Source organism: Crocodylus siamensis, chromosome 7 (genome assembly GCF_052110815.1).
Source record: "Crocodylus siamensis isolate JL-2025a chromosome 7, ASM5211081v1, whole genome shotgun sequence".
NCBI lineage: Eukaryota > Metazoa > Chordata > Crocodylia > Crocodylidae > Crocodylus > Crocodylus siamensis.
Window position 1 is genome coordinate 69,029,003 of NC_143401.1, and position 21,332 is coordinate 69,050,334.

Consider the following 21,332-nt stretch of genomic DNA (forward strand, 5'->3'; position numbering starts at 1 on the left):
CACATGACTGCCTTCTCCCCTTGCCTTGCCTTCTGCTTCCCCCACCACCACTGCCACCATTGGCAGTGGCACAGCCAGATCAGAGTCAAGTGGAGTGGAACAGGGGGTAGATGCAAAGGGATCAGGACTTCCCACCCTGCTGTGTTTCTCTTGGAAGCTCCATGGTGGGGGCATGCCCCCTGCCCACCTAGCAACAGCACAAGGAACAACTTCATGTCACTGCTGCTGCTGCTGAGCAGGCAGCACCTTGCCATGGTGGTACAGCCAGCATGGGACCCCTGGGGTCAGGGCAGCAGGTTGGGAGCCTCAAGTCCACAATGGGCAGCCCACATCTACACTGAGCAGCAGGATGCTGTAGATCATGTGGCCCTCTAAAGCAGGAAACAAGATATTCTGCATCTGATTCAGTCCCCAAGGGCCATGTGGGCTGCACCAGGTGTGCCATGCAGATGGTCCCCCACCTTCCCTGCTGCACCACATGGGCTTGACTTACACCCCTATCTTCCTGGCCACAGACCCAAACTCACCCTCAGCTCTCCCTCTGCTGCTGCACTGCCCTGGGGCAAAGGTAGGAAGCAGCTGCTGGAGGAGGGAGCGGGGAGCCTGAAGAGTCCAACTGCTATTGCAGCCACAGCAATGGGACGGAGCAGTGGCTAGGTGAGAGCCCAAACCTTTGTGAGCTGCATGTGACCCATGGGCTGCCAGTTGGACAGCTCTGAAATTAATTTAAAAAAACTAGGGTTTTTGTTCTGAGATGCAGCTGCGAATGTTAGCACTTGGAAGGGGATTCCTCTCCTCTTTTGCTCTCTGTTTTAGGTGGACATGCTTTTAAATTAAATGTGGATTGAATCCTTAGTCTCGTCCTCCTTGGGCACTCTTGGTAGCAATCTGCTCCAAGACATACCAATGAATAAATTATCATCTAGGTGTCCTGAATACACGGGAAGATGAAAAGTATGATTTTTAATTTGGCTACAGTTTAGTTCCCAGATGAATTAAGGGAATAATCTGGCAATAATTCAGACATTGCAAGTCACTGTTAAATATAGCTATCTGCTGGAGGATTGGTATAGGATTGCTATATTGCCCCTTCCATAGCACGTCCCTAGCCTATTACTGAGACTCTACTACCTATCCTTCATGATGTTTAAAGGGCTGTAGGGATGGCACTGTCTGGTATGGCAAGAAAACATTAGAAACTCCAGCTGGTTCCCCAGCTTCTTTAATGCCTGTCCTTTCCTTAGTTCATTTCCAGTTCTGGCTTGTAAGGGAGTTGGACTCCATATGGCATGCATTGGATGCTTGCCAGTAAGCAGTACAGACTGTCAAAAAGCCTCAGGCTGAATGAATTCAGTCTTTGCAGATTAGTCTAAACTGCTAGATAGAGCATGGCTGTCTGGCACATAGCCAGCATGTGTGTTTGCTTCCTCTTCCTGCTTCCCCCAAGGTCTCTGGGATTAGCAGTCCACAGTCACAGCAGCAGTACTCTGTAGGGTCGCTCCTCACTTTCTCTTCCTGCTTCCAGGTGCCTCCGGGTTTTGTAGTCCACAGTTGCAGGCAGCAGTAAGTTTAGCAGGGCAGGGCAGCTCTGTACTTGGGGGAAGGGAAATGTAATGCCTCTCCCCCCTGCCTCAGACCCCAGCTGGGGTTTGCCAGGGAGAGGGCAGGTGGGGGGCAGTCAGCCATCCCTCACTGCTCCACCTGGGAGCACAGGGGTGGAGCACACAGCACAGCCTATCCAAGGGCTGTAAAATGCTAGGATGCTGGGGGACTCTGATTTAACTTGAACCAGGAAGGGGTCTGGAACAGAAGTTTCATGAACTGGTTTAACCCAAATTGGTTAAGTCTGATACTACGTCCAACCAGGTTTATCTTAAATGAGTATCAGCCATTTTGAAACTGGTTTATGTGCGCTAAACTTCTATTCTGTTACAGGTTTAAACCAGTTTCTGATCATTTAAACCAGCTTATGCGTAACTTCTGTCCCTAGTCCAAGTGTCAGCATTAGCCCCTTCCCAGCCTGAGTGCCAGGCAGTTAAACATTCCCTGTTTAACTTCAGGCAGAATATATATATATATATATCCACTGACAGAAGAGATGTTACTTCCATTTTCCCTGAATAATCCTGCATGGACAGCGAGGGCAGGGAAGGTGGTACTGGCATGGTGTAGTGAGTGCAGCTTGTCCAACACAAGGCTCCAGCCACTAGACAGCCCTGGTTTAGGTGAAACACTATTTTCCAGCAGACACCTGTTCTTTCAGAAATGCTTCAAGTAGTTTCTCCAGTTGCATTATTTTTAAAACAAAGAGTCAGCAGCAGAACTGGCAGATAAATAATTTTGTCTCCTGCTGCCCTGCTTTAAGTGCTCACTCATTGCCTGTCTCTCTCTTTGTTGGAGCTTTGATGATGGTCTTTGCATGGTCATTAGAATGTAAAAACAATTGGAAAAGAAGCTCTCCATGTAAAGGCTACATCAGGATTTTCAAAAAGAGTCTTTTCAGAAGTCCTGGCACCATGCAAAAGTACCTTTAGGATAAGGAACTAAATTTTGTTACTGGATCCTATATCTGGGAAAGGAGAAAGGAAAGTATGTAATTATTGTTCAGATTTTCATACTGACTAGTTCTGGTGCATTTAGAAAATTGAAAATTGCAGAAATGTTCAAAACCTTGAACAAGTTTGGAAATAAAACTATAAGCCTAACTTTCAAGAGAGAGGAATGATTTTGGGTGCACAATCTGACATTCCTTTAAAAATAGATCTTCAGGAAGTGCTTTGAGTTTGGCAAACTTACTAGCCACTTCTGAAAATCAATGCTAGTATAGGGATTTTCCAGTACAAAGGCTTTACTGGAAGATTGATAATTTCATGGAGATTCTGATAGATGAGAGAGGCCATAATGGGCAGAAAATACAGAAATGGGATTCATTCTTCCTCACTGTAATAGATCCATTGAATTGCATAAAACATCTCCAAAGGGACAGAAGGGGCATACACATGAATAAAAGGTTCTGCCTCATATATTTATAGATAAATTATTTATTTTGAGCATTGTGACATGTAAGATATTATTTTGCTATTTTGAGCTAAAGGGACATGCTTAGAGTTTTAATTAACTTACAATAGTAGATGAGCCAGTAGACAGCTAATGCTTTGGATCCATAGAGCGTTTTAAATCTAAATCTGGCTGTCCATTTCTTTAATGTTTCTAATAGAGATAATAATATTTGCCTATGCAGCATGGAGATTGGTGCATCTCATTCACAATTTTAAATGACATGGTAGCTACTCACTGCTTTTTGCTGATGACGATTTCTGGGAACAGGCACTACAGGTCTGGAAAATACAGAAAACAATTTGAATTGTATACATTTTTAACTGATTTAGTTTCAAATTACTTTGCCAAAGTGTGTACATTCTCTTTAGTTTCAAGCTGCATAGAAAGTCTTTAGCAAATAAGCTGTTAATCCATAACTATGTATGGTGCTACAGCTTGTGTAGGTTTGAATTATGTCTTTAATTTATTGTCCAGAGCTACCAACTATGTGAAACTCACAATTCCAGGACCACTCAGGTCCAGTTCTGCATAGTCCCTTCATAAACTCCCTAGTAAACATAGGAGTGGGTGTAGCCTGCTATTTCTGGTTCATATGACCTTTTCTGTGTGGCAGCATATGGGGATGAGACTATACCTTTGCGTTTTCCCGGCCTATTCCCGTGCTTTTGGGAACATAGAGGAGAAGCTCACATCCACATGTTTAGCTCCTGTGCACCTGATCCATGGGTTGTATGAATTACTGATATGTATTTATAGCTTCACCATGCCCAATCAGGTCTTTTGTCATCCCTCAGCGTAAAAGCTTGCTGAGGCACAAGAATCTCTTGGGGAGCTTGGTTCTGGTTTGTAGCAGTTCTCGCTGGGCTTTGGGTCTTACAGTGCTGCCTTGACTATACTTAAAATTACACTGGCTGTACTACTCCAAACCTTGGTGAAAGGGAGGCAGAGCTGCCCCTACACTTTTTTCTCAAATTGCTTTTCAGAATGAATTTGTTGTTTTGGTTTTGAATAATATGTGTCTTGATCTCTCCCTCTTCCCATCAGATATATTGACAGGGATCAACCATTCCACCTTTCTGCTACAGGTCATGGTAAACATCTAAAACCCTATTCAAGAAAGATTCCTGTCTCCAGCAGCTCACCAAAATAGGGAAATTGAGAGATAAGTAGGAAACTTAGGGTGCAGACAGTAGGGCTGTACAAAGCTTCAGTCACTGATTCGATTCGGTGGAAATATGGCCCAATTCAGAAGCACTTCTGGTCCGCTTCCAGGTCTGCTGCAGAGCAGGCGGGGGACCCTCCTCTAGCCCTCTGGCTCAGCGAATGGTGCCTCCTGGGTCTGGGGGGGGTCACCTGGGGTCCCCCCATGGCCAATGGTTGAGCCAGGAGGGCATGGCAGCTCAGCACGCTTGGTGGCATACCCAGAAGTGGACCAGAAGTACTTCTAGTCCACTTCTGGGTCTGCTGCTGAGCATGTGGTGGAGAGGGGGGGCTGCTCTCCTGTGGGATGCTCCATCCACCCCACCATCTCAGTGTTCACAACCTATGCCTAGTACCTTGAGGTATGCAGAAAAAACATTTAAAGCTCTGTCTATGGCCAAATTGTTGATTCTCCAAATCAGCACTGAATCTTCAGATTCAGATTCGGCCAAATTGAATTGGGACAGTGATCCAAATCAACAAATTGAATCACTGTCCCCTGATTTACAGTGTTACCCCAGACCAAACAGAAGTTCACTGCTGGTTCCAGTGGGGAGGGGGATCTAGATGGGGCTGGGACCCTGGGGCCAGGTTCCCGTAGCAATGGCTGGGGTGCTCTGCCAGTGCTGGCTGTTTTCAGAATGGGAGGGGGGAAGACAACAGAGAGAGCTTGTTTTTGGGGCTCCCCAGTTGGTCCTGAAGGGTGGGGTGGGTGAATTAGACGCCCTCCACCTGTGTGGGGGGGAGGGAGCCTCCAATACATATGCTCTACCCTCTGGGGGGTGGGGGGAATGAAAAAACCCAAGACTGAACTCTCTCTCTGCTCCCTTTCTCCCCTTCCATTCTGAAAACTGCAACAGATGGGAAGCATGGCAGAAACAAGTCAGAAAGCAGATACATTTTGTAACATTTTTTTCCGATAACCTCATGCAATGAGGGGTCAGATTTTCACCCAGCTGGCCATTTTTTAAGTTGTTTGCAGCCACGCACTTGTGTTTAGTCGCAGCTATAATCTGCTTTTTGTGGCCAGATCAGGTAAAAATTGTCACTTCTGCCTGCACCTGTAATTCTTAACTTGTCCCACCCATGTGTAGGGCATTTGCACATATGACAAGTCAATCATTCCTTGTTTGAAGGCCATGTGGTTGTTAGGCATGCTTTTGTAAGGAGATAATTTTGTTTTTGCTAGAATTTCTTATGCAACTGAGCAGACATGAACTCTGTTTTACTAACCTGGAAGTGTCCAATTGAGGAGGCTCCTTAGCGATGCTGTGGGTATGAGGATGTTTTGCATTTGAAGAAGGCTTGGAAGGGAGTGATTTAGTGATCCTAGTAAGAAAACACAAGTTAAAATAGGTATACACACAGTATAGAATAAAAATGAAAAATTCCCTGAAAGTCTAGAAAAAACTTGGAGGTACAGTCTAAACCGATTAGGGTGGCGTTATTGGACACTAGAGAAATGGGCTGGCATGTCTGGTGGATGACTAATCCTACAAGCCCATCACCAGCATAAGTCCTGCTCCATTTGGAAAAGGTGAAATAACCTTGCTGGTAGAAGGGAGACTTGGGTTACCGCTGGGGAACTTTGAGTATAGAATACAGACATTATGTTTTGTCAGCAAACTTTTGTAGTGTGCACCAGCCTACTTGGTATAAAAGACAAGGCATTACCTGCCTTTTGTAGCTGCCAAAATTCAAGCAGCTGTTGGATTAATTGCTTCTGCCAGAACTCTGAACAACAATGCAACCAGCCTAAATTAGGTGCTAACAGGTCTGAACAGGCTGAGCAGAGGGTGTTTTAGAACAACATATCAGACACTGTGCCTCACAGGTGATAACGACCCTCCTGAATTGTTGTTCTTCCACTTTTCAGGTTTCATTGCATCTCTGTCTGTTGTTTACCTAATAATTTCTTTCCTATCTTCCTTTCATTTACATATGGAGTTTTACTGCTTGCCAGAGACCTGATGAAGGGTATTGTGGTACCTGGAAGTTTGTCTAAGTCTCTCCCAAACACGCATTTGGTCCACTAAAAATATCACCCACAAATCCTCACAGATGCCTTTAATTAATTTAAAGCTATGCCTTGAATATACCAATCCACAGTATTTGGCTAATGACTCATGCCATTTGCAGATTTTAAACAGCTGCCTGCTTTGCCCCTAGCCACCTGAAGTGACTTGCCCTGTATTTCTTAGTGTGTAGCTTATGTGTTCCAGCTGTCAAAGTTAACAGGAAATTCATGGCTTCTAATGTTTTGTAGCTCTTCTAGTGAGATATTTAAAGCTAGATATTAAGTGAATACAATCCACAGGCTATCAAAATATACTTCTTGACAAGATCTAAGGAACATTAAAGCATACCCAGAATTTCATAATAATGAATTACCTGTTCATTGGTGGCGATGGCTTTTCCTTTAAGAGAAAAGGCACTGTTAATTACTTGGTTATGTCTATTTGTAGGCATTTGTATTATACAATTGTTTTAATTTGCCATTGTGGTATTTTATTTATTTGGTGGAGCACAGTTTTCTAGTAAAACTTTGCCTGGCAATGTGCTGAAAATGGAATAGTGATAAATTAACCAGTGGTAAACCATGTAGCCAAAGCACAGGGTGCATCCAAATGCCAGTGCTATGATATAGGGAGGAAATCACTGTCAGTGTTTCTTTTGTGGCAACCTCACGTCTAGAAAATACTCCTTTAGGCCCATGCTTCTCACGGCTTAGATAAACACTTTTTAGCCACTTAGAAGGGGGAAGGAGATTTGCTTAGGAGTAACTGCTATTCTGTAACTGACTGTTGCATATACTTGATACTGTAGAAGTACAAGTGAAAATCGCCCTAAGCTGGACTGGTTTTGCTACCCTTGTATTGCTACAGAATCATGCAGATATAACAGTTGCATTGTACCAGCATCCTTTGACCGGGATGTAGTTGTTACAACTGTCCAAACCTTCAGACTAGATCTGTAGTATAATGTGGCATGTTGGGTGGGGGGCAACAGGGTGCTAACCTCAGGTGCCAGAATAGCAGCCCCAGTGAACTCCTGCTGCTGCCACAAGCCCTATTTGGGGAACTTGTACTGAGGTGGCAGCAACCTGCACTGCCACCACAGCTACAACAGCCCTGGCATAGAGAGGTAAACACTTGCCCCCCTTCCTGCGCCACCAAGGCCCCTACATTTCAAGTTATACCTCTAAGATAGATCCCGTTACACAGGGCTGGGAACCTCACACCATCTAGAAAATCTGGGTGAATAACACAAGCTTTTCCTGCTTTTTTGTGGAGGGAACCAGAACCATAAAGTTGCCAAGGGAATGGGGAGCCAGTCTTAGTAGCATAGGCTTATTTCCACACTCATAAAGACCTTACCTCCTCTTCAGGGATTTCATAGACTTCTGAAGGAAAAAAGAATATTAGGTAGTTAGCAAAAGGGGATTGCAGTTTTGGGGTTTTTTTTAAACAGGAATGCAGATTGGAATACACATCAAAGTTACCTCTGTTTTTAAAGAGAAAATAAGATTCCTATATGTAGTGGTGATTCAAGGAAGTGGGATTATTTTCACTTAGTGACTGAATCTACCTCTCTCGGTCACAATGAGCTGAAACTTAGTCATATTTGTTGCTTTTTCATCTAAACATTAGAAAAATTACAGGAAGTAATGACAAAAAGGATAAAAAGTCCCTACCAGCAGGCAGCAATTACAAGTACTGTATCATCCAATTTAATCTTTATCTTTTCCAGTCTTAAGCACCTGTACAAGAACTGGGAGCTACTTTGAATACAAGTGTTCTTTTCATCACCAAAATCCTCAAATACTGTAGAGTTTGGGAAGCTAGAGAGCAAACCCTAAAATAATTATTGCCCTAATCTAAATCCAGTTTCTTCAATTGTAGGTGTTTTTATCATATTAATGCTACAAGATCTTTGCTGAACATTGCTCAAACAGCCACTAGGGGGAGCTGTTTGTTTGTGTTGGGTTTTTTTTAAGTAATATTAAAATTTGTCAAGAATCACTTGTGTGGTAACTGATTTGTAGAAAACTATAAGACTGGATGGTTGTTTAAAGATGTCTGAAAACCTGTGATAAAACTGCAAGTCACTGAGATAACTGTTGTCCATGGGTTGGAATGTAATCAAATTACTAATGAAAAGACACAATACTTTTTAAGAATTAATTATTTTGTGAAGTGTACATTTTAAACAGTTATTGACATGACTAAGAAGCAAAACTCAGTACTATCCAGCTAAAGGTGATTAAGTAATTATATTTGATATTTCAGATGAAACTATGAGTCTGCTTTCTATTTCTTTCTGCTTTTACGTTCTCTTTCCAAACTAATATCTTTTTGTAGAGCAATACTCACACTCTCATAATAATCTAAACCATTAGAATCCTTATAATCTCATTGAGACTTAATCTTGTTTCAGTATTTTAAAAATGCATTTTAGTTTCTAGATAAGGTGACCAAAGTCTGGGACGTGATCCCAGATGCTCCACAGATTTGAGGGTAACAACAGATCTCTGGAACTGGAAGTAATCTAGCTGGAACCATAATGTAGCCACCTTAATGAGGCAGCGCAGGTGAGCTGAGTTGCTGAGGCAAAGCATTGTGAAACATGGCTGTACTCTTTCCATTAGAACTAATCAGCTCTCAGTAGAGGTAAGGTGCCCCACAGAGCAGACTGGTGTTTGGAGGGGGCATTTGGGAACGTTTGTTAGGAGCTGTCAAACTGGGATGAGTCTCTCATTTCAGGAACTCTTTGGGGATGCTGCAATGCAGTCCTCAAATCCAGGATGATTGGTTGCTTTATTTCTGTAGTAAAATGGGATTAGTGATTTTTAGTTTGGTAATTGTTTGGGATGTAGGTCCTTTTGCATTCTATATTCTGTCTTTAAAAGAAAGCAAAGCATAAAAACAAAAATGAAAAACCAAAGCCAAGCAAACCAGCAAACAAAAAATAACACAATCCCAAATTCAGGGCAAGTGGGTAGTTCCAGCTTTAGTAATTCTTGCAATGCATTTATTGAGCAGGAAGCTACAGTATCTGAAATACCTATGACATACCTATGTATCATAATTTTGTTATTAATATGTCAAGTCAATTAACATAATTTACTCTGTGTATAGAAGTGATCAACAAGCAAAGCTTTGACATAAAATAGCTGGTAAATGGCCTTGGGTTAATTATATTTTTTTTTAGCAGAATGTGGAGAATACATAAAAAGGTTGATAAAATATGGTTTCATTTCGTAGTAATTAGACAGTTACAAGAGGTTCAGAATCATCAGAGTCAGTGTTGATAAGCATTCAAAAGAAATGTGTATTCACAGACATACAAGTCACCTGATCCATGTTAGGACTGTACAGAAGCCTCTGACATTTACGTAATGGCCTGTCCTCACTGGGCTTATGTTTCTTCTTGCACATGCTTATTGCTTCCTACCTGCAATAAATTTCCTTGCTTTTCATCATTATGTCCAGTTCAGCATTCCCTTCCTAACCTGATGTGACACCAAGCCAACTTTTAGCAGGCAACAGGGCAACCTGTTCCCTTGCTCTGGAGCAAGTGACCCAGTAAGCCTTTTGCTGGACAAATTTAGTAGTCTTGCTCTAACAGCAGGAATAAGAAATCACCCTGGAGATTTTTTGAAAACCACAATGTGCACAAGAACTGGGGCTGTAGGTAGGACCTTGGATGCTCCATGACTGAAAATGCCACTGCTGGGCACTTTGGAATTCAAGCACCAGTTGTTCTCAGTTGGGCAGGATTTCTGTGACTTGGGCCAACTAAGTAAAGTGCTATCCATCTGTAACTTGAGGCTGAAAGTGAGGTAATAACATGAACTGAGGAATATGGGCCACTCTCTGAATAGCAGCTTCCACTGGAGAGAATAGCAGCCTCTCAGATATTTTGTTGTTATAGATGGAGAGCAAGGTTCCCAGATGCTCACCAAGAAATTGTCAGCAGATAAAATAAATATCATCTATTTAGTTGGTTCCAGGAATGAGGTAAGATTTGAGTTGATTCAGACATCTTTAATATGTCTGAAACAACAGACATCTTTAATATGTCTGTACATGAATGACATGCCCCCAGAGGTTGGGGGGGGCATGGCGACCACCCACAGGTGGCAGGGGCATGGCAGCAGGGAGCTTTTGCAGGTGGCTGCGGTGATGTTGGCATTGGGGTTGGGGGAGGGGTGTGGTGACTGCCTACAGGCACCGCCAGCAGCATTGGTGGTGCACCCCCTGACAGAAGCACCACCAATCTCAGGGTTTACATGCACCCGAGTGCATCCCCTATGCATTGCCAAAGTGTCTGTACTTCAAAAGGGACGTACTTCAAGAGGGATGTGGATAACCTTGAGAGGGTTCAGAGGAGGGCTACTCATATGGTTAGGGGCCTACAGGTAAGGCCCTATGAGGAGAGACTGAGGGACCTGAATCTCTTCAGCCTCTGCAAGAGAAGGCTGAGAGGTGATCTTGTGGCTGTCTACAAATTCATTGGGGGTGGGGGGTGAGGTGGGAGACAGCAAGGGATAGGAGATGCTGTTACTAGGGCACCCCTTGGAGTAACAAGAAATAATGACCACAAACTGGCAGAGAGCAGAGTCAGGTTAGACATCAGGAAGAACTTCTTTACCATGAGGGTTGCCAGAATCTGGAATGGGCTTCCAAGGGACGTGGTGCTGTCCCCTACCCTGGGGAACTTTAAGAGGAGACTGGACAAGCACCTGGCTGGGGTCATCTGACCCCAGTGCTCTTTCCTGCCCAGGGCAGGGGGTCAGACTCGATGATCTGCTGAGGTCCTTTCTGACCCTAAGATCTATGAATAACTCATTTCACATGGATTCTCTTTCTTCCCAGCCAAATAGATATGATCCCTGGAATCTAGATGAGATGCTGACTGCCTGATACTACTGCACGGTAGCGTTGCATGGCAAAAACTGTGCTGAGATGCTGCATCATTTAAAAGGCGTTTGCCAGTGCTACTGTACACTAACTCTGGTTACTGTGTTTATCTAGTGCTTGTTTATACAAGTAATAAATAACTGCACATTAACCACTGTGCAGTAGCATCTCATGTAGACATGCCTAGGGTGTATTAAAGAGGCTCCTCTTATACTAACACAAACTCTTCATACCTTGAATGGTAGAAGCAGGAGAGGGCTTTGCAGGGATAGGAACTGGTTTTGTTGTTGACTTCATATATCTGTTCACAGGAGCTTGAAAAAAGAGATAAATGTATCAATGTTTTGTTTATGAAATGAAAGCAACTGGAAGGTCTGAGTTCCAGCTCCAAATTCTCTGAAGTGTTGAGAAAGTGAGTGGCAGCAGAAAAACAGTCTCTGATTCATGAGATTAACCTTATTTACAGTGCTCCCACCTTGCTGAAAAGGTCCAAGACTGTCAACCTTGTGAAAAGTTGTGCTCAGTTCACTTTTCACAGAAGACAGTGATTTCAGTTTCCAGCTTGCCATATGTGCAATCAAGGTAAAATAAAATGAATTCCCAAGTCCCTATTAACTAAAAACTTAACCAGTTTTTTGTCTTTATGGTATGTCTCCAATGGGTAGAGAATTTTAATACAGCATTGTTTTGGCTGAGAAGAGGCACCTCAAACCTCAACAAGATTCTCAACCGGAAGGGTGCAGAGCTTTTGAATAGCTTTGGGAAAAGAAAGTAGCATCATCCAATCATCAGCTGAAATAATTAAAACTCACGTTTTGGAGATGGTGAACTGCTACTTTCTGTAGGCTCAATATAGTTATCATCTTCATCGTCTACAGGCACAACATAATCATCCTGTGAGAAATTCAGAAAAGGCTTTATCAGCTAGGCATGTATTATCTTGGATACGCTGTAGAGAACAATATTGCCTTGGCAGCAATGGACTAGATGCACGCCTAACAGTTATTCTCTTCGTGGATTTTTAAGGTTGGACTTTTGCTTCGGACCTATGTTCTTGTACCAAATAGGAAATGTCTCTAACTGTAGCACAAGCTAGGGCCAGATTTCATTCTGCTTACTAGGCATGTAAACTGGACTTGTGTCTAAATATGATTCTTTTCTATCCTACTCAAGCTACTGGAAAACTGTTAATACAAAAGATAAGTGGGTCCTCCTCCTCTTCACTGCTTTTTTATGACTTCATTATAAGAGTAACATGATGGCTTTTTATAAAAGAAAATGCATTAATGGCTTGTCAGGACTTGAACATGGTGTAATAGAATTGCACTTAGGTGCCTAAGTCCACTTGGATACCTAATAGATGGAATAGAATATCACCCCTACTCTTTCATTACTCTGTAAGCCCATCTCAGTGTTCAAAATTTCCCATGGCTATCAGCAGTATGTCATCACGGATGAGGAGCAAATATTAAATGAGTGGAAGGGCTCTACAGATGATGTGGATAAATATTGCCTATGGAACTACTGTGAGACCAGCAAGTAATTCTCTAATGATTTAAACAATAGCAGGCAGGTGGGAAAGGCTAAACTTGTGGACAGACTAGTTTGTGATATGTTCCTGGGGCTGCCATTCATTTGTGCTGTAAAGATGGGTGGATCTGTGACTGTTACCTCATCGTCGACACGCTCATTTCGCTTAGGTGGCACTTTTGGCTTTGGAGCAGCTGACAGTGATGGCACAGCTGGTTTAGATGGTTTCTTGGGTTTAGATAAAGACTGATTTGGTGTGCTGGGTAGAGGCTTGATTATGGGTGGAGGTGGCTGGAGGCTAGTGCGATTGTCTTTAAAGGAAGGGGAAAATCACAAGGTTAGTACATAATTGCTCACTAGTTACAAGTCATTTTTTTTTTATATTTTTGTAAACTGAGCATCTTTACTCTGGCTACAGCATAGGTCATGTAACATTTTATAACTGGAACTGAACAGAACATGCCAGGTGCTATAGTCATCATGTACTGAAACACTTTTGTACACAACAGTATGTGTGAGTTGGACCAACATAATATGACCAAGTTCTCTCATGCACCATCAAAATGAATTAGAATTATAGAAACCTAGAGTAATAGAAAATTAGGGTTGGAAGGGACCTCAGGAAATCATCTACTCCAACTCCCTCCTCAAAGCAGGACCACCTCCAAATATATAAACTCAGCCAAGGCTTTGTCTGCCTAGATCTTTAAAACCTCCAAGGATGGAGACTCCACAGCCTCTCTCGGTAACCTGTTGTAGTGCCTTACTACCCTCCAAGTGAGAGAGTTTTTCCTAATATCTAACCTAAACTTTTCTTGCTTCAGCTTGAGACCATTGCTCCTTTTCTACTATCTGCCACCACTGAGAACAGTCCAGCTCTATCCTCTTTGGAACCGCCCTGCAGGTAGTTGAAGGCTGCTATTAAATCCCCTCTCAGTCTTCTCTTCTCCAGACTATATAAGTCCATTTTACTCAGCCTCTCCTCACAAGTAATGGCCCCCAACCCCTTAATCATTTTTGTTGCCTTCTGCTGGACTCTCCAATTTGTCCACTTCCTTTGTAGCAGGGAGAAGGGGAAAAGGGCAAAACTGGACACAGTACTCCAGATGTGACCTCATCAATGCTCAACAGAGATAAATAATCACTTCCTTTGTTCTGCTGGCAAGGCTCCTACTAATGCAGCCTAGTATGCTATTAGCCCTCTTCACAACAAGGGTGCCCTGTTGGCTTATATTCAGCTTATTGTCCACTGTAACCTCCAAGTTCTTTTCTGCATAGCTGCTGTTTAGTCCGTTGATCCCCAGCAGGCATCGGTGCTGGGATTGTTCCATCCTAAGTGCAGGACTTTTCACTTGTCTTTATTGAACCACATGAGATTTCTTTTGGTCCAATCCTTCAATTTGTCAAGGTCACTCTGAACCCTAGCTCTGCTCTCCAGCTTTTCAGCTACTTCCCTCTGCTTGGTGTCGTATACAAACTTCCTATGGATGCGTGGTATCCCATCTTCTAGCTCATTGATGAAAATATTGAACAAAACTGGCCCCAGAACCAACCCCTAGGGCACTCCACTTGATACCAGCTTCCAACTAGATTGAGCCATTGACTACTACCCTCTGAGCCTGATGATCCAGCTAGTTTCTATCCACCTTACAGTCCATTCATCCAACCTGTACTTCTTTACCTTGCTTGTGAGAATGTTGTTGGAGATGGTATCAAAAGCCTTGCTAAAGTCAAGGTATATACTAGAAACAATGGCCACAAATTGATGGAAAGCAGATTTAGGTTGGGCATTAGAAAGAACTTCTTCACAGTAAGGGTTTCCAGAATCTGGAATGGGCTTTCAAGGGAGGTGGTGCTCTCCCCTACCCTGCAGATCTTCAAGAGGAGACTGGACAAGCACCTAGATGGGGTCGTCTGACCCCAGCACATTTTCTAGCCCAGGGCAGGGGGATGGACTTGATGACCTGAGGACCCTTCTGACCCTAACATCTATTAATCTATATCGTATTCACTGATCTCTCCACATCCACAGAGCCAGTCATCTCATCATAGAAAGCAGTCAGGTTGGTCACGTATGACTTGCCCCTGGTGAATCAATGCTGACTATTCCTAATCACCTTCTCCTCTAAGTTCCTAGAAATAGATTTCTTGAGAACTTGCTTCATAATTTTTCTGGGGACTGAGGTGAGATTAACTGGTCTGCAGTTCCCTGGATCCTCCTCCTTCCCTTTCTTAAAGATGGGTACTATATTTGCCCTCTTCCAATCATCCAGGACCTCTCCTCATTGTCATGAGTTTTCAAAGTTCATGACATGTTTGTGGCACTACAAACTGCATGAGCCTGCATGTGGGGACATGGTTCCTGATTTCACTTCTGCATGCCAAAGCAATACTTTTATGGTCCTCCCTAGTTGTTTGTCCAAGTTTCTACTTCTTATAAGCATCCTTTTTGTGTTTTAACTCACTGAAATGTTCCCTGCTAACCAAGCTGGTCTTCTGCCATACTTGCTAGCCTTCCTCCACATTGGGATGGTTTGTTCTTGCATTGTTAGTAAGGTTTATTTAAAATACAGCCAACTGTTCTAAACTCCTCTCCCCATCAAACTGGCCTTCTAGGGGATCCTGCCCATGAGTTTCCTGAGTCAGACTGCTTTTCTGAAATCCAGGGTCTGCACTCTGCTTCTCTCCTTCCTTCCTTTCCTCAGGATCCTGAACTCAATCATATCATGGTCACTGCTGCCCAAGTTGCCATCCACAATTCCTCACTAATTCTTCCCTGTTTGTGAACAGCAGATCAAGAAAAGCATGGCTCTCAGTTGGCCTTTCCAACACTTGTACCAGGAACTTGTCCTCACTCTCCAAAAACTTCATGTATTACCCTCCCAGCAGATGCCAGGGTGATTGAAGTCCCCCATGAGAACCAGGGCCTGTGATAGAGAAACTTCCGCTAGATGTTTGAAGAAAGCCTCATCCACCACAACCTTGTTTAATTACCGGTTAACCCACATTTAATTACCCCACATTTAATTAAACTTTCCCCACATTATTTGCAGGATGTGCAAGTGATTCATTAATTATATATTTCAGTACTTACATGAGTAATATTTTGTATACTCAGTATCAGAACCTAATAAAATGCAAGTAATAAAGAAAGAGAGGGTGGGGTATTGTTGATCAATCTTTTTCCCATGGGCAAAATCTTGGCCCAACAAATAACAAAAATTCCTTTGTCTAGTATTTGGTTGAAAAAGCATTACTGTGGAAGGAAGAGGAGGGTCTGTTAATTGTAGTGATTTAAGTGGAGTAACCTTCTGCTTATACTGTTTCTTAGGGTTCCTACTCTGCTCCTAATTTTTAAGGGCAATCTGAGACTGATTTTTGTGTCTGTTATGATCCTTGTTTTGGTCTTCCTGGATTAACAAATAAGTATACTTGAATAAAGGGCTCCTTTAAACTTCATTCCTGTTTGAATAACCTTCAGTCAACAATGGAAAAAGCCGTCCTCCTATTAAAGCATCTTGGATTACATGCAAGGCATTCGTGCAATTTCTTAGCAACTTTCCAATCCTTGGTTAGAAAAACACAACATGAAGTTCTAAGTGCCAACATATTTTCTACAAGTCATTGGGCCTTGTACAAAATATAAAAATTCTTTAGGTGAGACCATCAATATCATGGTATCTCACCCTCCAACAACTTCATTATATCCCAGAAGCTCTGGACTCTGACAATCTTTCTTCTTCAGGTTAACTCCAGAGGAAAGGATGAACTACCTACCATGTTGATACTATTTTAAATTCTTTTCTTTTTTCCAAGATGTTAATGTTTATGCTGCTAGTATTGAAAGCTGAGCCACTGACTCATATTATCACCAATTCCATAGATACCTGCATATTCTCCCCTACAAATTGGGAATGCTGAAGGAATTTTCTTTTTTTCTTGCTCAGTTGGAGGTGGCTCATAGCTGTCATCACCATTCTCTTCACTTGGAACCACATACATCTCTGAATCAGAGTGGTCGTCTGGATTTTCATAATCACTGTCCTAGAAAGAAACAATTTCATGTTTCTCACATTGTAAGATACTTGTAGCTTCATTCTTAGAAGTAACACTCAAACACCCCAATCACTGCATTATTTCATGAGCTACAAAAACACTTAACAGTTATGAACATTATTAGATTGATGAATATTACTTTATTTAGTCACAGATTGATGATGAAGGAATTAACCCTTGGGGGGAAAAAAGTTTCCAAGTACTCCTCACTGCTTCCTCATCTCAGCTGGAGTACCACACACAATTCACTCCTTATTTCCTACTACTTTCTGACATCTCCGCAGACTTTCTTCTAAGCTGAGGATCCACCCCCCACATCAATAAGCACATCAACAGCCTGGCCCACTTCCAGTGGGCCTCATGCTCTCAAAATAGGTTGTAAAGCAAGGCATGTTCTGGGACGAGGGATGGGTCATGACTTGCTTTTGTCTAATGTTCTGAAAAGTAGAGCTGGTCAGAAAAAAGCACTGCTTTTCAATTTAAAGCCAAGATGATTTAGTAAAAAAAAAAGTTTAAAAAAAGGAAATATAACATTTTAATAATATCAGTTTTCATTCTAAAATAAACAATTGGATTTTGTTTTGAATTGATTTTTTTTTTAATGAATAAGAAGACTAAATGTCAAAACTGGAATATTTTTAGTTGTGTTGAACTGAACTGTTTTGACTGACTTGAAATGGGGTCTTTGTGGAATATTCCATTTTTTCATTCCATTTTGAAAATCAGATTTTTTTTTTTTTGTGACAATAAGGACTTTACTGTGAAACAGAAAATCCTGTTCCTGCCCACCTTTACTGATTAGACAGTATCTAGAAGTGCCTAGAGCCCTTCTACCTCCTTTACCTGACATGCCCATAAAAGTCCTAGTTGAGTCATTCATCAGGTGACACCTGGGAATTAGTGAATTTCCTAACAGTTAATAAATACTCTTAACACTCTGTACTCAAATCTAGGAGTGTTCAGACCTCGGTTTCTTTACAGGGTCTACTTCAAGAAAATATTAAAATCTTCACATTTAAATCTGAAAGGAGAGAAAATGTATATAGATCACATGCTTTCTAGGGACCTTGTGTGTGGCAGAAATCATGGGCTAACTGAAATCAGTGGAAGGCTTGCTGTTGTTTTCACTAGAGACAGGATTTCACCCTATGTTTCCAAACTGAGTTTAGAAAATGGCTAACACATTTTGGGTATGTCTACACTGTAGCAACAGCGTGTCTCAGCTGGGCTATTCCCAAACAAATCCTGCCCACCTGCATGCTCTAAACCCCAAAATATTCCATGCAGGCGCTCCAAGGGCTCCCTCTGTGTCCACCCTTGAGACCTCTCTTTGGAGACTGTGAAGCAGCCTCATCAGTGTATTTCTAGCTTCAGAGCATGCATGCATGCAGGAGCAGGTTGACAGGGCCTGTCCTGGCTGGGACATGCTACCAACTATGTGTAGGCATGTCCTGTGAATTCAACTGTTATCTAAATAAAAGACCATAAAAATAAGTCACTTAATTATCACACATTTTACATACTGATAAATAAGTGAATTCCATATGCATCTACAAAAGAAGAGGCCAGAGTAATCTGGGGCCCCTTAGAAGCTTAATTGTTATGAGCCACTTCCTTGCAAAAACTTCACGCACCAAAAATTTGGACCCCCTGGGGCTTGGGGCTCTGGGCAGTCACCTGGTTTGCGAAGGCTGCTGTTGACGCATGATTTGGAACTGAAGTTTCATTATTATCTCTCTTGGGGAATGTGTTGATAGAATAACTGCCTGTCATCCCAGGAGTATATACTTACAAAATCATCTGGCCATTGTTCCTCTTCTTCATCTGCATGTTCTAAACCAAACATTTGAGTTATTTAGTGAAGCAGAATAGTAATCACAAAAACATGCATTTTAAGGACAGACCGAAAAATCTGATTGCATTTTAGTAAAAAAACTCCCAAAGAGTCCCTTTAAAACCCCATACAAGATAACACTAGATGGCTAGTTCAGATCTTTTGAGAATTCAGGCCTTCATTCCCCTGCTGTAGTTCCTAGGGGGATGCTGGTTAACAGCAGTAACATCAATCACTGAACAGTTACTAGATTGACAACTTTTAGTCACTACCTGCTTCATTCTGCTCCTGTATTTTACTGTATTGCCTCTGAACAAAAAAAAATCTCTAACAACAAGTAGAAAACAAAATGGCTAGAAACTGATTTGTATGATAAGCAATTAAAGATTCACTTGCACTTGAAACTAACGTTTGGCATCATCATCTGGTTTGGTTTTGGTGGAAAGGAAATCTTTTAGCCTCTTTTTCCTCTTTATTTTCACTGGGTACAGGGTAGGCTCCCCTGACAGAAAATGACTGGAAATGGGTCCTTTTCCCTCAATGGAGTAGGTGAAAGCTGAGTTAGTTTGCAGGGGAATTTGCTATCAGCTACTCATTACTATTTATCCTGCCTCTGAGACAGTTTTCCATGGGTTGGCCTTCTCACATTTAATAAGAGAGTTGCAATATGAGTTATTGGTAATGGTTCAGTCTTCCCTTGTCTAGAAGAAATTACAAGCAAATATGCCATTGGAGCACTCTTAGGAAAAATATACAAGTTTAAAGTTCCATTAAGCCATCCTTACCTGAAGCATAATCCCTTCGTGGAACACTTGGTGGTGGTGGTTTATTTGTTAGCCTGTAAACAATAATTATTGCATTTATGATACAATAAGTAGTAGTTGCTGAGAGGAAGCATTAGCCAGATGCACAAAAAAAAAGCTGGTGACAAAAATTATCTGCCACTGAAGAAATATAGGTTATCATCACAGATGCTTAGCAAATAGCTGCAGGTGAATGCTCTAAAAAGCTGAAAATAGCTAAAAAACCCCCCCAGAATCTATTCTAATTTTTTTTTTTTGCTATGAACATTTCTTTGAAATAAAATGGCTTGAAGTTACTACAAAGTAGGTTTAGATTGAATATCAGGAAAAATATCTTCACTGTGAGAACAGTGAGGCTATGGAACAGATTCCACAACATCCTTAGGCAGTCTCTATCCTTGCAGAGCTCTACTCAAGACCCTACCTGTGCTCTGCTATCTTATTTTCCATGTATCATGCTGTTGGTGGTTGCTGCATGGGGCTGGGAAGGATTTTTTCCCCCCCACTCCTGTTGCTATATGTGTCAGGTAGGAAGGGGGTTGGGTGGTTCTACTTCCTTGGAGGCAGTGGGTGTTGGCAGCAGCCAGGGTTGAGGATTTTGACTCGGGTATGCCAGTGCTCCTGCTGAGACTTCAACCTGGAGGTTCCTGGCTGGAGGGTCTTTCCCCCTCTGCTCAGGGTCTGCCTGGTTGCCATATTTGGGTTCATGAAGGAATAGTTTTCCATGATCAGATTGGTACAGACTGGGGGCTTTTGCTTTCCACTGTAGTGGGGCGCATGGCCCTCTTGCTTGGATCTCTCAGGCATATTTAGCAACCCTCACAGCAGCATGACATTGGCCATTGCTGTTCCCCTGCCTTACTTATGGCAGGTTATTATGTTATGCCTTCTGGTTGTGTCAGAGTTGACTGTGTTAGACAATGGATTTGTATAGGATGGTTTGGATAGGGATGATCCTGTCTCTGATAGGGGTTTGAATTAGATGACCTCTGAAGGTCCCTTGCAGCCCAACTTCTCTGTGATTCTAAACATCTCTCCCCTCCCATTTCCTTTACTCCAATAGGATTTCAGTGCAAGAACAGAAGATATAGGTATCTGGATAGATTGGGGTATATCTTTTTTGAAGAAGTGATGTTTTTGAAGTCACAAAAACCCCTTCTAAGACATTAGAACTGGAGAGTACTTTACTGTTATGCTAATTTACCCTTTTAGATTTCCATTCAATCTGATCTCTGACTGGGATTTAAATATTTCTAAACTCTTCCAGGGCCAGATTCTGCTCCTGTTCCCAGAGATTTAATTTACATCTTATTTCCATTGTCTGTAATGGAGCTACTGATCTCTCACCAATGTAAATCAGAACCGACTCCTCAGCCTTTGTACATCTGAGGAACTGCAGACAGCATGATAGTAAACATACTAACCAGTGGATCTTACATCAAGCATATTTCACTTGAGGAGAATAATTTAAATAACTTTGGACTTGCACTATTGAGGGAAAAGATTATTTGTAGAAACTAAAACAGTTTTTGTAGCTTTCTCTTCTTGTGCTTTAAAATTATGTTCAGTCTTATTTGCTAAGTTGCAAGCCTGAGGCATTTAGTGAAGTGATATATTTATTAGCACCTTCTAAGGAGAGAGACGAATTTCTGTTAAGTTAAAGTTAAATCCAATGGTTCATGTGGGACATTACACACCTGAGTTGATATTTTGTAATTTTGCTTTTTGTAATAATATAGAGCATTAATACAATTTACACTAAAATGTCTCTTTAGAAGAAGTTTTAATATAATCCAACAATTTTCTTTAGAATCCATGGGACTACATCAAAAGCCTGATCCAATGCCCATTGAAGACTTCCATTGACTTCAATGGGCTTTCAATCAGACCCCAAAAGAGAAGCTTCTTGGAATGCTATTCATTTGC

The 21,332-nt window shown here is 42.0% G+C and overlaps 1 protein-coding gene across 4 annotated transcripts in view; it reads right to left on the reverse strand.

Annotated features, from left to right (window-relative positions):
• The window catches only part of BLNK (B cell linker), a 156,265-nt gene that overhangs the window by 22,704 nt on the left and 112,229 nt on the right, over nucleotides 1-21,332 (reverse strand). For all 4 annotated transcript variants that reach the window (XM_090057567.1, XM_090057566.1, XM_090057570.1 and 1 more), the window contains 10 exons: nucleotides 19,389-19,441; nucleotides 18,562-18,602; nucleotides 16,601-16,757; nucleotides 12,855-13,024; nucleotides 11,996-12,077; nucleotides 11,417-11,497; nucleotides 7,638-7,663; nucleotides 6,652-6,677; nucleotides 5,494-5,589; nucleotides 3,296-3,338 (listed from right to left, as the gene is read on the reverse strand). In XM_090057567.1, coding sequence (XP_089913693.1) covers nucleotides 3,296-3,338; nucleotides 5,494-5,589; nucleotides 6,652-6,677; nucleotides 7,638-7,663; nucleotides 11,417-11,497; nucleotides 11,996-12,077; nucleotides 12,855-13,024; nucleotides 16,601-16,757; nucleotides 18,562-18,602; nucleotides 19,389-19,441 — 775 coding nt within the window. The remainder of the gene's footprint in view (nucleotides 1-3,295; nucleotides 3,339-5,493; nucleotides 5,590-6,651; nucleotides 6,678-7,637; nucleotides 7,664-11,416; nucleotides 11,498-11,995; nucleotides 12,078-12,854; nucleotides 13,025-16,600; nucleotides 16,758-18,561; nucleotides 18,603-19,388; nucleotides 19,442-21,332) is intronic.